Source organism: Molothrus ater, chromosome 6, assembly GCF_012460135.2.
Source record: "Molothrus ater isolate BHLD 08-10-18 breed brown headed cowbird chromosome 6, BPBGC_Mater_1.1, whole genome shotgun sequence".
In the NCBI taxonomy this organism is placed as follows: domain Eukaryota; kingdom Metazoa; phylum Chordata; class Aves; order Passeriformes; family Icteridae; genus Molothrus; species Molothrus ater.
This window is the reverse complement of record NC_050483.2, coordinates 39,108,459-39,123,378: the sequence shown is the minus strand read 5'-3', so window position 1 is coordinate 39,123,378 and position 14,920 is coordinate 39,108,459. Positions and strand designations below refer to the sequence as shown.

The 14,920-nt window shown below is 35.8% G+C and overlaps 1 protein-coding gene across 2 annotated transcripts in view; it reads right to left on the bottom strand.

The window, feature by feature from the left end:
- Positions 1-8,525, bottom strand: part of MIA2 (MIA SH3 domain ER export factor 2) — a 36,290-nt gene extending 27,765 nt beyond the window's left edge. The window contains exons 1-6 of one of the 2 annotated variants that reach the window (XM_036384826.2): positions 8,411-8,525; positions 6,735-6,868; positions 5,379-5,465; positions 3,912-5,064; positions 591-794; positions 338-438 (exon numbers count right to left, since the gene is read on the bottom strand). In XM_036384826.2, the coding sequence (XP_036240719.1) occupies positions 338-438; positions 591-794; positions 3,912-5,064; positions 5,379-5,465; positions 6,735-6,868; positions 8,411-8,525 (1,794 nt within the window). Of the gene's footprint in view, positions 1-337; positions 439-590; positions 795-3,911; positions 5,065-5,378; positions 5,466-6,734; positions 6,869-8,410 lie in introns of those variants that run through there. The other variant, XM_036384827.2, reaches the window with a different exon arrangement.
- Between the last annotated feature and the right edge of the window lie 6,395 nt (positions 8,526-14,920).

Here is a 14,920-nt window from a genome sequence, read left to right as displayed (position 1 = left end):
AAAAAAACCAAAAAAAGAAACAAAACCTAAACAAAAAATTAAAAACACCACTCAGGTGTTTCCTGCCTGTTAAAAAAGCCCACAAAACAAAACCCCAAATCCTCATACCCTAAGTTAATCAGATTCTGCCCTGCAAAAGGGCAGATGATGAGCAGCTGACCTAACATTGCGCTCTGTCTCATTTGGCATCAGATAACCCTGGAAGCAGGGAACTGTGGAGGGTTTATTTAAAAGGATTTTTAAAAAAAAATTTTTAGGAGTTTCACTGCAGAACATAACTAGTAGCTGGCTTAAATTTGCACTAATGTTGATGTTATAACCTTGAAAGAATTCTTACCGTTTGGATGATAATCACCACTGCCGACGATACAGATTTTATTGTTTCTCTGAACTCCAGAACATTCAAGCACAGAAGTATCTGTTGTATCCAGCCTCCTTCTGGTTAGATCATGAGGAATAAAACAAGAGGTATTACATTCCTATTGTCAATTTCATGTAATTCCAACTGGATTAATTTATTTTTGTTTTGCTTTTTTTTTTTTTAAGATTGCAAATTTATTTTCCTCAAAATTATGGAACGTAGCACTTACCATTACTTGGAACATAGTTCTGGATGGCATCAGAGAAAGACATTTTGACATCAGCCTCAGAGTCAAATGCTGAACTGTCCATTTTTGTTTCAGAATTTACTGAAGCAATGGCTGTTGCTTTTGAATCTTGATCACTGTCTTCAGCTACATACATTTCATGCTCCTTCTCTGGTGTTTCTTCTAGTAGCTTTCTTCTGCCTACTCCTGCACATAATTGTGAAGGGAAATCATGGTTACTTTTAGAGGATTCAACTTACTCCTATAAGATATTAACTTTTACAGAGATTTTTGTTTTGTTTTCTTTTTATTTTCCTCAAAGCCCAACACTAGAGTAAATGGGCTACAGATGTATGACTTAAGAAACTATACAAATAATGATCTCAGAATTTGAAGGACAGAGCTTTAAGCAAAATTTACATTGTAGTAAAGTAAGTAAAAAATAAGTGTTCAGGAAAAAATATGTTTGGTTTTGATAGTCTGTAGATTCCCTGGTCAGGATTAATAGGTCTCTTTTTTTATATCCAAATACAAGTGGGGTGGTAAGCTTTAGAGTGAGAACAGTTGAAAATACCATGGCGGATTAAAAATTAACAAATTCCAAGATACCAAGCTTCCCTGCAAAATACAAGAAACCACAGGCATGTTCATGTAGAAGTATGACTGAAGGCACCTGGCTGCCTCAGTTTTAGTAACTTGGAGTAAATGCCTGAGCCAATTAAATACTGCTTGCAAAAAAAAACCCACACCGTGCTTACCCACAAAGAAAAAAAGTTCCAGATTGTTAAATTTAGTCATATGCTTCAAGACAGTACTGGCCAAAGATACACATCAGAAGTAGTCCAGTAGTTCAAGAGGAGTAATTTGCTCTGAAACTGTTACCATTATATTAACTCAACTTGTGTTATCAGTTCCTCGAAATATCATAGATCAGTCCATAACTGTTATGAGTTAGGCTCACTACCTCTTCATTTTAAATCACCAGAGGAGACAATGTTCCATCTGTTGTGGTTTTATTTTTGCCAACAAAGGATATTTTGTTCTTGCTAAATCACTGTTAGTGAAATATTACTCTAGTAACTTGAGCTGCAGTTTGGGCAGCACACTTAATTGTTATGGCAGACAAAAGCTCTGGCAGCTCTAGAAGAACATTCCTTTTTTCTGTATAATTTTCCTGCTCAGTGTCCAAATTGTGCCCCTTTTGTGCAGGCACAATGACATGTTCCCTCCACACAGCATTATCTTTAGGTGAGTAAGCTGTGATTTCACTGTGAATCTTTTCAAATTGCTGGTGTTGCTGCAGCAGTTTGCTTCCATCACAGAGATACTCTAAGGGTTGCTTAACATCTTGTTTTAATTTAAATAAAATTGTTGAAATGTAATTAATGGGGTTGGTAAATCTGTTTATCATACAATATTTGCCTGATTTTGGTTTTTTCTGCATCTTATCTATATTTAGTAATAGTATCTTACATTGATCAGATTCCTTTCAACCTCCTCTCATTCTTCTGTGTAGTATTCAAGTGTACTGGTCCTAATGTCACTTCTATTTTCATTTGGGTCTTTTGACCAAACATAAATGCTTAGACTTTTTTTGACAGGGTTAATTGTTAGTTTTACTAAATGTATTTTCAAAGAACCCTGATTGTCTAGTAAAAATACTACTGAAATCCTTTTTGTTAGAATATAATTGCTATTATTTGTATTTCTGGATTTTGACTCTTATTTTCAGAATCTTTCTTTTTTTCTTCTCCTAACTAGTTTTAGTAGCAGCAATTTTTTGTTCAGCATTACTCATCCTTCAGTTACACCATCATCTTCTTTTTCAATGTCTACTCTATCAGCCAGGTTTACGAGCAATTCCAGGTTGCCAGGATTTAATTAATCCAGTTTTTTAATAGCAGTCTGACTTTCTAGTTAAATGGCTTTAGAAGACACTAGCTATCTATTTTTTTTCTTTAAAAATGTCTTGTATTTTAGAGAGCTCCAAGGGTAAAAGTTTACACTTGGTCAGACTTATATCACATGGCTGTTGCTTTTATTCTCAGTAAGTTTTCTTTAGAAATACTTTTTTGGACATGAATTCAGCTGAAGACTAGTATTACTTTGTCTTTTGAAGTAGTATGCCTTTCAAAACTCAGATTAATTTTCTATGCTTTTATATCTTGCACTGTCATGGTGATTTGAATTGACTGGCCTAAATCTGAGGATGTAGAGTAATATTTTGTTTTACTATGTCACAGGTAATTTTTATATTTCTTCCTGAGATCTAGATTAAGACTGTCCATTCTCTGTTACCAGAAACTGATGAAGGGAACATGAATCTTCCTCTTTTAGTTCTCCTCCACCTTCCTGGTGGTGTTGCACATTTATAGGAATTTGTTCAGTTTATTGTTTCTCTCTGACAAGCTATTAGCAAGATCATCAAAAGTTGTCCAATCTTCTACTCATTTGGTAGATTTTGTTGAAGTTTTTTCTCCACTGCCCTGTTCATTACTTCACACTGCCAGCTGACCAGGAAAGATCATTCTCTGTGGAGGTATTTGTGTTACTGTAACCTGATGTGCTATGTTTAACCTTCTGATTTGAAGTGCCTTCAGTTTCTTTGCCCTGTGGTATTTTACCAAGGCTTACCAAACTCTGTCCTTATTATGGAAACTTAATTCTTCTCAGCTATCAGTTTTTACCTTCCATTCTGAAACTCCATATTTTTCCAAATGGCCAGTTTCTTTGGAAATTTTGTTACCTTTTAAACTGAGGCCATTCAATGAGAGGTGAGGAGAGAGAGGGTGGTCTGGAGTCAGTTCTTGGGACTCCCCAGATTTCTGATGATGTTCATCATTAAAAATGTCCTGACTGAAAAATTTGATGTTTTCATAAAAACTCTGTGAGACACTTTTATTCTCTGATTTGTGAATTTCATCTTTTACAGCACTATCCATTTTGAAATGGCTTTTGGATGCTGAATTTTTTGTACACCATAACCTTTGACTAGTTTGGATGTTTTCAGACTAAGACTCGGTTCACTGTCACATGAGGTCTTTTTGATGCCCAGATGATTATTTGTAGTTCTTGGTAGTTCCCCATAATGCTGTACTTGCCCTTCTTTGGTTGTTGAACTCAGAAACTTCAGTATGTCCTCAAAATGACTAAAAGAGAAGCAATGGCTTTGTTCTTCAGATATTTCAGGCTTTTCTCCTCTATTTTTTATGTCTGAGGGATCACAATTTGGAGGGGCTCATGCAATTGATTCATGTTCCTGTTGATTATCATGTTTGCCCATATTATAATTAATAAAAGTATCATAGATATTTGTATACCAACCTGATTTGCCATGTCTGCTTTCTGACTCCTGATTTTTCTTTTCAGCTTCAGTATTTCTCAGCAGTTGGCTTTCTGATACCAAGTCTTCTTCTGAACTGTTAAGTTCATTTGGCTTCTCTTTGTCACGTGTTAGTGTATCAAAAGATGATTCTTTGCTATTTGAGGTGTTTTTGGTGTCATTAAGAGTATGTGCACATGCTGGTACCTCCCCAGGATATGGCCTGTTACTGTTTGAATCTTTTATTTCTTGTGCAATATTCTCATCTCCTTCATCTGTCACCGCACTAACTATTTCCTTTGATTCTGTGCATATATGTAATTCTTTCTGGTCTAAACTCTGCTCTTCCTCATTCTTATTTGCTTGATCTGTTGTTTCTCTGCTTCTCTGGTCCTCTGTAGCAATTGTAGCTTCCTCAGTATGGCCAAAATTAAGAACATTACTTAAACCCAAATTAAACCAATTTGATTTGGATTCTTGGCTTCCACTCTTTTCTTCTTCTGGCAGTACCTCAGTGACTGTTGTTTCCTGTTCAGTACTAGACTGCTCAGGCACACCAGAGACATCATGGTTTTGTGGATCATTTTTTTCTGATGCCAAATCATCATCTTCATTCTTTTCACCAAAATACAGAAAGCTTGTCAGTCCACCTTCAAACCAACCAGATGCAGGGGGTTCTTGTTCCTCCTTATCACTTGACTCATGTAAATCTGTGAAACTGTCATTTTCAGCTGCTGCCTCTGTTTTTCTCCCTTGATAATTATTTGCTTCTGAAGATTCAGTAGCAGGTTTTAAGGGCTCTTCATCATTTTCACTTTCTGTGATGAACCATCCTGAAATCCAACTAGATTGAGTTTGAACAGGTTCTACTGGGAGACTGTTTTGCGTTTGTGGCTCTTCAGTATCATCTTTTCTAACCAACCTTTTGTTTACAGACTCCTGAATGTGATAATCCTCTGAGTCATTTTCAGAAACTGATTCAGTTCTTTCTTCATTTTGTATGGGATCTCTTGTATATTTTAAGAGTTTGTTTTCATGAAGTTTTGATTCTGCATCAGACAATGAATATTCACTTTCTTTTTTGTGATCATGTAATATGTTATCTTCATTTTCAAAATTGTATTTATCTTCATGAAGACAAAGGAAATCAGTTTCCTAAAAGAATAATATTAACTTTTAGAATGTTCTAATGTGCAATTCTACAGCAAAATAGATCATTGTTCTTTCTGTTATAACTTTACACAAAGAACTGTAATTAATGGTATTATTCCTAAAGGTTATATATCTAGATCTAGATATATTTATATCTATAGAAATTATTTTAGAGAACAATAAAGATGCAACTGGAACAATTATAAATACACATTTTGAATAATCTGAAATAATCCATCAACAGTTGAATTTCTAACTGGATATTAGATTTTCAATTGTTGTAAACTACATTGGAAAATCTAGTGATGTTGATTTACCTTAGTGAGCACTTCAACTTCTTCTCCAATTAAAACTTCTTCAACCTTCACAGCATCTCTTGGGAAATATCCAAAATCCTTTCCTTTCTGTAAAAAATATAAAACTAATAAGAGCATTTAAACTTCAGTGATATATATATGTTAGGGATTTGCACCTATGCTGGAAAAGTATGGACGAACAATAAGCTTATAGAACAGCCCCCTATCTCCTTAATTCTGTTTTGTCAAATAATTGGTTTATTTTTCCTTCATGGAAGTGTTCCCCTTGCCATTCAGAAAGCAAAAGGAAGGATATTACTCCAAGCTATTATATTCTGTATTATTTTTATGAACATGTGTTTGTGCAGTACCAAAGCAGTAGCCTTAAAGCACACAGCTGAAGACAGTGCTGTGTGCACCAAGGGTCACAGCCAGCTCCTACTAAAATTGGCTGCAAATTTCCCATTGTCTCAAGTGGGAAAAATGTCATGCCTTAATAACTCATGACCCATATTGAGTTACAAGAAAAATAGGATATGAAATTCAGATATGAGACTAGCTGCAGCTCAAGAGAAAATTACAAAGAAGATGGCAACACTACAGAAAATAAGTTAATGATAGAGGCCAGAAGAATCAAGTCCCTCTGGCCAAAAAAACACTGCTGTCTTTACATCAAACCATTGCATGTAGCCTTTAATGGAGGGATATATCTTGGCAAGCAAGGAATAGTGAGGTACCTGCAAAGATACACTAGGATGAAAAAGAAAGGAAGACAGAATTTCGTTGTTATACAATAGATGTGACAGATTATTTACAGAAAAAAAACCTGCCCAAAAAATGTACTAATGTCTGGTAGTTTTGAAGCACTTAGGCAGTTTTACTAGCAATAAAACTTGATTTGGATCAATGCATCCATTCCTTCTTAAATGACTGTTCTAATTTCATTGACACTTGTTCCAAGTCATTAAATATGCATGATAACTTCTCTGGGAGCTTTCCTTAACCACTGAACTGTGAAGTCAGGTCCCAATACTGGATGTCTTACCCACAGACCTATAGGTAGGAACCTGACCTGATAGATCTGAGTGTTTTCAAGGGAACCAGATTAAATAATTACAGCCAAATGATAAGATGAAGGATGCAGAAAACTTGTATTTGGATCTTGACTTTGTTTCTCTATGAGTGATCTTTGCCAGGATTTGGATTTTCTCTTTCTGTATAAAGATGGTAACAATGACCCAAATACTATATTCATCCATGGCTGGTTAATATTCCAAAAGAGATAGAAGATCCTTAGAAGCAAGCAGACTGTGGTTGTTATGCTATTACTATATCTAAAATATTTATGGGGAAAATCTTTCAGATTGAATTACTTACACTTCCTGTCCACAAGTTTTCATTTTCCCTTGAAAGTTTGGAGTATACAATGATCTCCTCCCCTGTTTTGAAGTTAAGATACCGGCAGTCAGGCCCTAAGTAGTCGGTAGTGGCTTGAACTCGGCTCATTGCCTCTGGAATAATGGAAAGAAACAAACAACTACAGCATCCATTTTATCTGAAGTCACTTTACTGAAGAAATCTGATATATATCAAATACTGATGAATTGCAGTAGCAAACATTTTTATGTATGTGCTTTGTTATAATATTAATCCATTTATATCATCACGTGGAAATCAACTAACGCAAAAAGCAGCCCTGTCTTGTTTTCTTTCCCATGTACTGCAGACATCAAGGGGAAAAGCTTTTGTCCTATATGGACATTTTTAGGTGCTTGTTTAGCCAAGGTTTCAATGCTTAAATAGAAAGAATGTATGCAGGATTAGCAATTACCTAATCTACTAAAGTAATTAAATTAACATTAACATTTATTTAGGCTAAACAGCTAAAAAGTATTTCCCAGGGATATTTATAATTTTATATTTCAGAAATTCTAAGTTAGATCTGGTAATTATTTTAGGGATTTTGTCCTCTTTTTTGAATACATTTATTTTATTATGAAAATACTTAAATTTTAGGAATATAAACCTTACACATGTTGTTAAAATTGAAGTTTCCAGTTCAGTTTGAATTATTTTAAGTTTTCTTTGTCTCCACCCCAGTCTCCCCACAGAAACCACTCAGTAGTAATGTGCTCTGGTCAGTTTGGAGCCCCTTTCACATGCTCTTTCACAAAGATTGAGGAACATCCTTCTGAACATCCAAAACCTACTGGAGTTGGTACTGAAGTTGGCTCCCACAAGAAAATAGAAATCCATTATCAGAGGAAATTTAAGGTCTCTCCCACTTCAGGGGAAATGGAAGATTGAAAAGACATTGAAAATACAACACCTAAGTCTGCTAAACAAATGGAAACAGGTTAGAAACAGCTTCAACTATGATTATGACAGGTTTCACAATGGTAATCAGTGGTTAGTAAACAGGACATTTGTCCACTTGTGACTCAGTGGCTCTGCCTCCTGCAGAGTTATTTACTCTTTGAGAACCACAATTAATAGTTACAGCACTTACTTCATGTAAAAGAATAAAAAATAAGTAAAGAGTAAATATTAACAGTGTTTTGTAAAGGGTGTTTCGTAAGAAGGATTACAAAAGAAATCCCAAACCAGTTGGCCGGTAGAAAAAAAACCTCAAGAGTTCTGCAGATGGGCTATGAATGTACTATAAACACATGATAAAGGGTCTTCTTTCTCAGTTTATAACCTACCATTTTATTTATATTTTGTTTATTTTATTTTGTACCTGTAAAGAATTAGTTAAAAATACTTTAAAGCTGTTTTATACTGCCCGTTTTGGGGACACCTGAGGAAAACGAGCTATTCAAAAATATTTTTACTGAACTTTGATCTGTATAACCTTACACAACAATCCAGCAAGTCTTTTTTTCCCCTCTTTTTCTTTTAAAATTTTAAGCCTATTTCTCTTAAACTTAACCACAAACATTTACTATGGCTACTCATTTTCAGTCTGTTTCATTGCTAATTTCGACATTATGATTCCCAATAGCTACATATACACCACAGACTCCCTTTGAAAAAAACAAATTTTTACTTACTCTCACATTCCGGATCACCACACTTCTTCCATTTTGAAAGTATCTTTGTACTCTGCACACTTGCTGCAAATGAAATTACTAAAACCAGAATTCTCTGATCCAAGATCCTTGACATTTTAGATTAAATCCAGAATGCACTGAAACTGTGGAAACTGCATGGATGTGCAGTTAGCAAGAATATTCTACATTTTCCTTAGCCTAACAAAGCATTGCAAGTAAACTTTCAATCCTGTTTTCCTTCTCTGATCTGCTTAAACAGAAGTACACTGTGCTAACCTACTAACAATCTGCAGAGTCAGGTGTCCTGATTATACACATGCATTAATAATTAACTATGTTCTGATAGCTAGGCTAATGTTTTGAATACAAAGAAAGTAGTTCTGGTCAAATAAAAATTTAGCCTCTCTCAGATAGATTCTCCTGTACTGAGTTTGTACAAGATTGTGGTGGGGGAAATTCAACAGCAATTGTATTAGGATTATTTCTGGATTATGAATGCATTTTTAATGTACCTCTTTCATGTGATTTTAGGATGCTGTAGTGTGATGACCAAGAAACCTGGCAAGGTCTAAGACAGCCTACTATCTACAGCCTACACCACATTCCTTCTGCTTTATCTCTGCAGATGTGTTTCTGCATAGCTGACGTCAAGAAAGGATGAGTGGGCTGGAGGAGGCCCGGTGGAGATAGGATGGTCCTGTTTTGGCCCTGAAGAGCTGAACAGAAAATAACAAAATCATATTACGGGAACTTTGAAGGACACCATGGCCAAAAAAGTAACTTCTGCCTCAGTAAGGGTTTAAATATTTAAATATTAAAGCACAACCCTAAGTATGCTAATAAGATTATTGAAGTACATGCTACCACATACATGACTATACTACTCAATCCTCTGTCTAGATTATGCTACATGTAAAGAAGGAGGAGGAGAATAAGATGGGGCTGTATGTAAGCTGGATAGAATTTTCATGTAGTTAGTGAAAGACTCAAAAAGATCTTGGAGTCAGTTACTCTTGCTAACTTGGTTAGATCTTGGTGCGTTACTCTCCTCTCTTCACAAGCAGAGATGCTTGCTTGGTAAGATTCTGCATAGGATTATTGTCATTAGCCAGGCTAACACAATATTATTGTTATTGTTAGAGCTCTGTCACATCTAGTGCTGTTTATCAACAGCAATTCCAAGTCTGTGTTTTTGTTGTTTCAGTAAACCAAACTCTGTGTGCTACGTGCGTCTGGGACAGTGAAGGTTCTTACTGAGCACAGCTTGACCTGCAGTTTTGGATTGGTAAATGGTAAATTTGTGAATCTGGGCTTGTGAAAGTTCTTATTCAATACAACCAGACCTATAATGCCAAACTGATTATAATTATAAATCAAGCCCAGCCACATTCAGACCCTCTGATCTCTAAGGTCCAGCTAGAATGCAGAGGTTGTGATTTTCTGTCAATCTCTATATCCTTAGCATGATAGATGAACTATCAATTTTATGCTTATATTGATTTGCATTAATACTAACCTAGCTACTGACAGTCTTTTAGCTTTTTTGTTTGTTTGTTTGTTTCTAGAATAAACTAATTTTTTTTCTGTTTACTGATATGTTTTAGATAATTTATAGTTGGTCATTGGGAACTTGGAACAGCAATGTTTTACACATATTCTTTTGGAGCTTCCTCATGCACTACATCTAAGTACAGTCCATCCTTTAGAATGGGGAATTATGAACTTACTTGGCTCCAAAGTCTTAAAGGTGCCTGGCAGTTTTCAGGCTTGTAAGACAAGTAGAAAATCCATATGCTATCTCTGCATCATATATCACAGAGCAATACAGCAAAGCTAAGCAAACGACAAGCCCTGCTTTTTAAAGAATAGCCTGTTTCTTAGCAACCTATTATCCAAAATGTAGTTATAAATATTTTTTCTCAAATTTGTTATACTTTAAAGTAGTAATTATGCAGGGAGATGTACAATAGTTATAAAGGCATGAAGTTTTGCTATAAATTAAAACCTGCAGAGAATCAGAATACCAGGTTGGGAGGGGGCCTAAGGTTTATCTGGTCCAACTTTTCTTGATAAAAACATGGTCTAAACAAGATAGTCTACGTGAATCTTAGAAGTGTCAAAACATAGGGTATCCACCACTTTATGGGGAGATTGTTCCCATGGCCAATTGCTCTCACTGTGAAATATTTTCCTCTTCTGTCTAATCAGAATCTCCCCTGAATTTTCTTCTCATTATCTTTTACATGTGACTACTTGTAAAAAGAAAAAGTCTCCACCTTCTTTGTTTGTATCAGAAGCAGGTTTTGCTTCAGAGGTTTCATATAATTGTCCCAGACTTCTTTGGTGAGCTAAACACAGTATCTTATTAACCTATAAAAAAACTTCACATTTCCTTTCCCACTGTCCTGCATGAGGGAGCCTCTTCTCCCTGCCTTATAGATAGCACCCCAAGAATCTGCATTACTTCCCAACCTGATCTTTGCAGTCATTATGGCTCCTAGTAAGCCTGCCCCTCCTTCAGTCCTGAGTATGACTCATGCAGAGGTCACTGTATTCTCTTTCTACAAACCTAAGCGGTATCCTACTTGCAGCATAGTTTGCTTCTGCTCCACAGCTCAAACCTGCCAGACACTGGTGCTTAGCCTGATCTACAGAGCCAGCAAAAAAGGGCACAAAGTGAGCCAGGGTCACCTTAACCAGCAGTGGCCTGCAAACAGAACTTCACAGAAACGACATGTCCCCCACTTGCAATCTAACACTTTGGCCCTTCCTTTGCCACATGAGCTGATAGTCAGGCAGCCTATCCTATGACCTGTCACACCAGCTGTCCCTGCTGTTAGGTAATCCACTGCAGAGCACCAAGGAATACAGTGCAGATCAGCACCCCTGTCACTCCTGACTAACCTTAATGCTGCCCCTTTTTTTTTCATTCCCAAGTTTCTACAAAAAAGATTGGTGTGAAATATACAAGTAATTTATATTGAAAGGACTTTCTATGTGCTTAGTGTTGTACAAATTAAATAAAGAATAAAAAAAGGAAAAAAAGGACATTTTTATCAAACTGGTCAGAAGTCTTTCATTGTGTTGCACACCAACCATAGAACATGGAACAAAACACAACAATGGGCCTAGAAGGGTTAACAGTCCCTTTTCAAGCCTGGCAACATGGAGCCCATTCACCCAAAAATAGAAAAGTGAGGTATTCTGACATCTAAATTTACGTACTTAAGTAGGTTTGTGGGGGAGAACAATCAGACCCACACCTTGAGGTCTGCACAATATTACTGTATTTGTGAAAATACCTCTGAAAATGGCACTGACTTCAGTTTCATATAGATGCCAAACTTAGTCCAAAAGTTTACGTGGAGGTAAAAATCTCAGCTACTCAGTTAAAACTGCATTTGAAATTTTCAAGTGATTCTGGGCACTGCTTATTGTGTTGCTTACTGTCTATAAGCATTCTTCAAGGCTTAAGCGCTGACAAACCCTGCTCTGATCTCTGTTCTATGTTATTTGTTCCTCTAGCAACTTTACTTGTAAATCTTTTGGGTGCAAATCCTATACATAGCATAGGCTATCAAGCATGACTTCTAATCACCTTTGAACTGAAGTCAAAGATTCATGGAGTTTATTGTAGCTAGATTCCAAAGGACAAAGTTGAAAGCTTTATAGCAGATTGAGTGAGACTTCAGTTAATTTCTGTTCTGGAGAACTGAAGCAATGAATGTGAGTACTATTGCACATGCAAAAACAAACAACAATAATGAAAAAGATCTATTTCCAATATCTTTCATTAGAACTGAACTATTTTTATTTGCAATGACACCTTAGTAACTGTAACTACTGAAGTAGAAAGGCAGACATCTCTTAAAGCATAGTAGAATTCAAAGAAGGATCAGAATTAATGGAGTAATTGAAATAATCTGAGGAATATAGCACACTGGATGGCTCTTTTAAGACATGGCTTTGTAGAAGTGAAGATATTACATTTCCTAGACTATTCAGTATCTGCATTGATAATAAAGACCAAAGCATATCAGAAGTTGGTAGAAGTTATCCTAATATCTATTTCATACTAAGAACAGAATATACATCTGTGGCTATACTGTTTTGGTAGCACCAAAGGGCTCCACACAGAATGCAGTTTCACAGTGTAGAATATTGCATAATATGTGGAAGATTATAGTACATGGGTAAAACACGTTTAACAATATAGTTCTCTTGACTTTGGATATTTGAATTAAAACACAAATTGACTTTTACATTTAAAATGTCATGTCAAAAAAATTTGTTTCTTTAAACAAGTATCTTTTAAGAAATAAGCAAGAGGAAGTAATACTAATTCACTCTTCCAGTTAGACAAATCTAAGCAGGTAACAGTCATTCGTCACCCAGACCCAAACCAACTTTTTCAATCAGAACAACAAGTTGCAAGAAAAAGCCACTGTTACTTCTCTATTACAAAGACAGTTACAAACATGACAACTGACAGTGCATTTCAAAAATGTCATGGAAGTTGTGACTTTTATTACTTTGAATCTTGAGAACACATTTCCAAGCTTTGAACGCCTCACATTTTGCCATATAATAGAATACTGTCATGTAATAAAAACTGCCTGAACCAGGAGAAAAAAACCCCAAAACTGAACATCCTCCATAACACAGATCTCTATACATTACTAATGCAGCACTGCTGCTGCATTTCATCCCATCATAAATACACATATTCTCAGAGAAATTCTTCTTTGACCAGGCAAATAATTTTGAATATCTCTGACATACATTAAATGAGTATGTTTACCCTGTTGTACCACAGCAATTGCTATAAAATCAGCAGCTGAACCTGAATCTTATATCTGGGGCCTAATCACAAGACCATTACTTTCCCGAGAATCAAAGATGTTCCAGAAATCGATTTGTAAATTTACTGGTTTTGAAATTAATTTTGTTGGAGGGGGGTTGTTCAGTTCTCTAATACCTACTGTCTGCAGAAAAATTATGTTCAGGTTTCCTTTGAATAAAATATAAAGAAGCTGTTCCAAGCACAAAGACATCACTCTGAGGAACAGGAATTTGAAGAAGTATGCCTTTTACTCAAAGTCATGTTTCAGCTTATATTCAATGAACAATCTGTGTAACATCTACTCTGACAAGCACTCCAACTGGAGCACTGTGGAAAAATATATTCTTGGAGAATTCCAGCTTATCTGTGCATCAGGACTGAAGAAAAACCCAGTAACTTATAGTACAGTCAGTGCATAGTGCAGAGGTTCTAAAACAACCAAACCACCAACTGCCTTCTTAAACTATACTGAAAGCTACAAGGGAGCACATGATGGAAACACTTCAAAAGACAGGCACAGAGCATCTACGGTATATTCCCTGCTCACATAAAGCATCTCTTCCTCATTCTTAGAAAAGGGAAAAACTATTGTTGCTTTGTCCACTTTACTTGAGTGAAAAGTGAACAAGGCATTTTTCCTTTGATCTTCACTCACCATTGTGGGGAAGGGATAAGAAAATGTTTCAATCATTTCCTACCTCTATGCTATCTGCACTAAACACATAGAAAATACAAACTGTTCCATCAAATTACGTCTTAAAGTTGTCAGCTATTTTCATGGTCTCATTCCTATCCACAGCTCTGATTTTGTTTCAGGATAAGAGGAGGGAACCTTGAAGGAAAATGTAACAATTACTATACACTCTACTGCTTTATGGTGCTAATAGTACATTACCATCTTGCACTATTTCTATAGTGGAATATTCATTGGAATATTTAGCTTTTAGAAAACTTCAAAGTTATCACACACTGATGTTCACATTACACTGAGCTGCCTAGATCTAGGAATGCTAACAATTAATGGCACTGCTTGCCAATGGTAGTTAGTAAGTTTCTTCTAACAAACATTAAATTAACAATAACATCAGCTTCCTATGCAGCAACAAAGCTCCTGCATTTTCACAGTCAAAAATACATTGCAGCTGGGAATATAACCTAAAACAATGCGATCAATCCAGTCCTTAGTTCAGCAACCAGACCCACCATCCTATTGTTTTCATAAACCCTGGTAATGTGTTGCTCTGAAACAAGAGGTCAGAAGATTTGCACACTGACTCCAGTACCAGCCATTTAAACCTGTAAATGCACTACAGCAGTGAATCACACAAATTCAAAATAAGAAACATTAGAATTATTCAATGTTACCAAAAAAGTGTAATTAACTGAAAAAACTACAATGGCTTCCAAAGGCAATCTGAAACCTGAAATTAGTCAAAACATGTAGACCAGTAACATTTTGCTCAGTTACTCAGTATTAAGGTTTTTTTTGGTAGAACATTGTTTAACATCTTCAATAAGGCATTTGAACTTACAAACTTTTGTTTGTCCTTCAGAAAAGACACCACATTAAACCACAAGATTCCCTGAAGAAACATTGGAAAATAGTGACAAGAATAAAAATTACTCTGTTGTAGAGAGACAGAGGCAGATAAGATATTGAAGTAGCA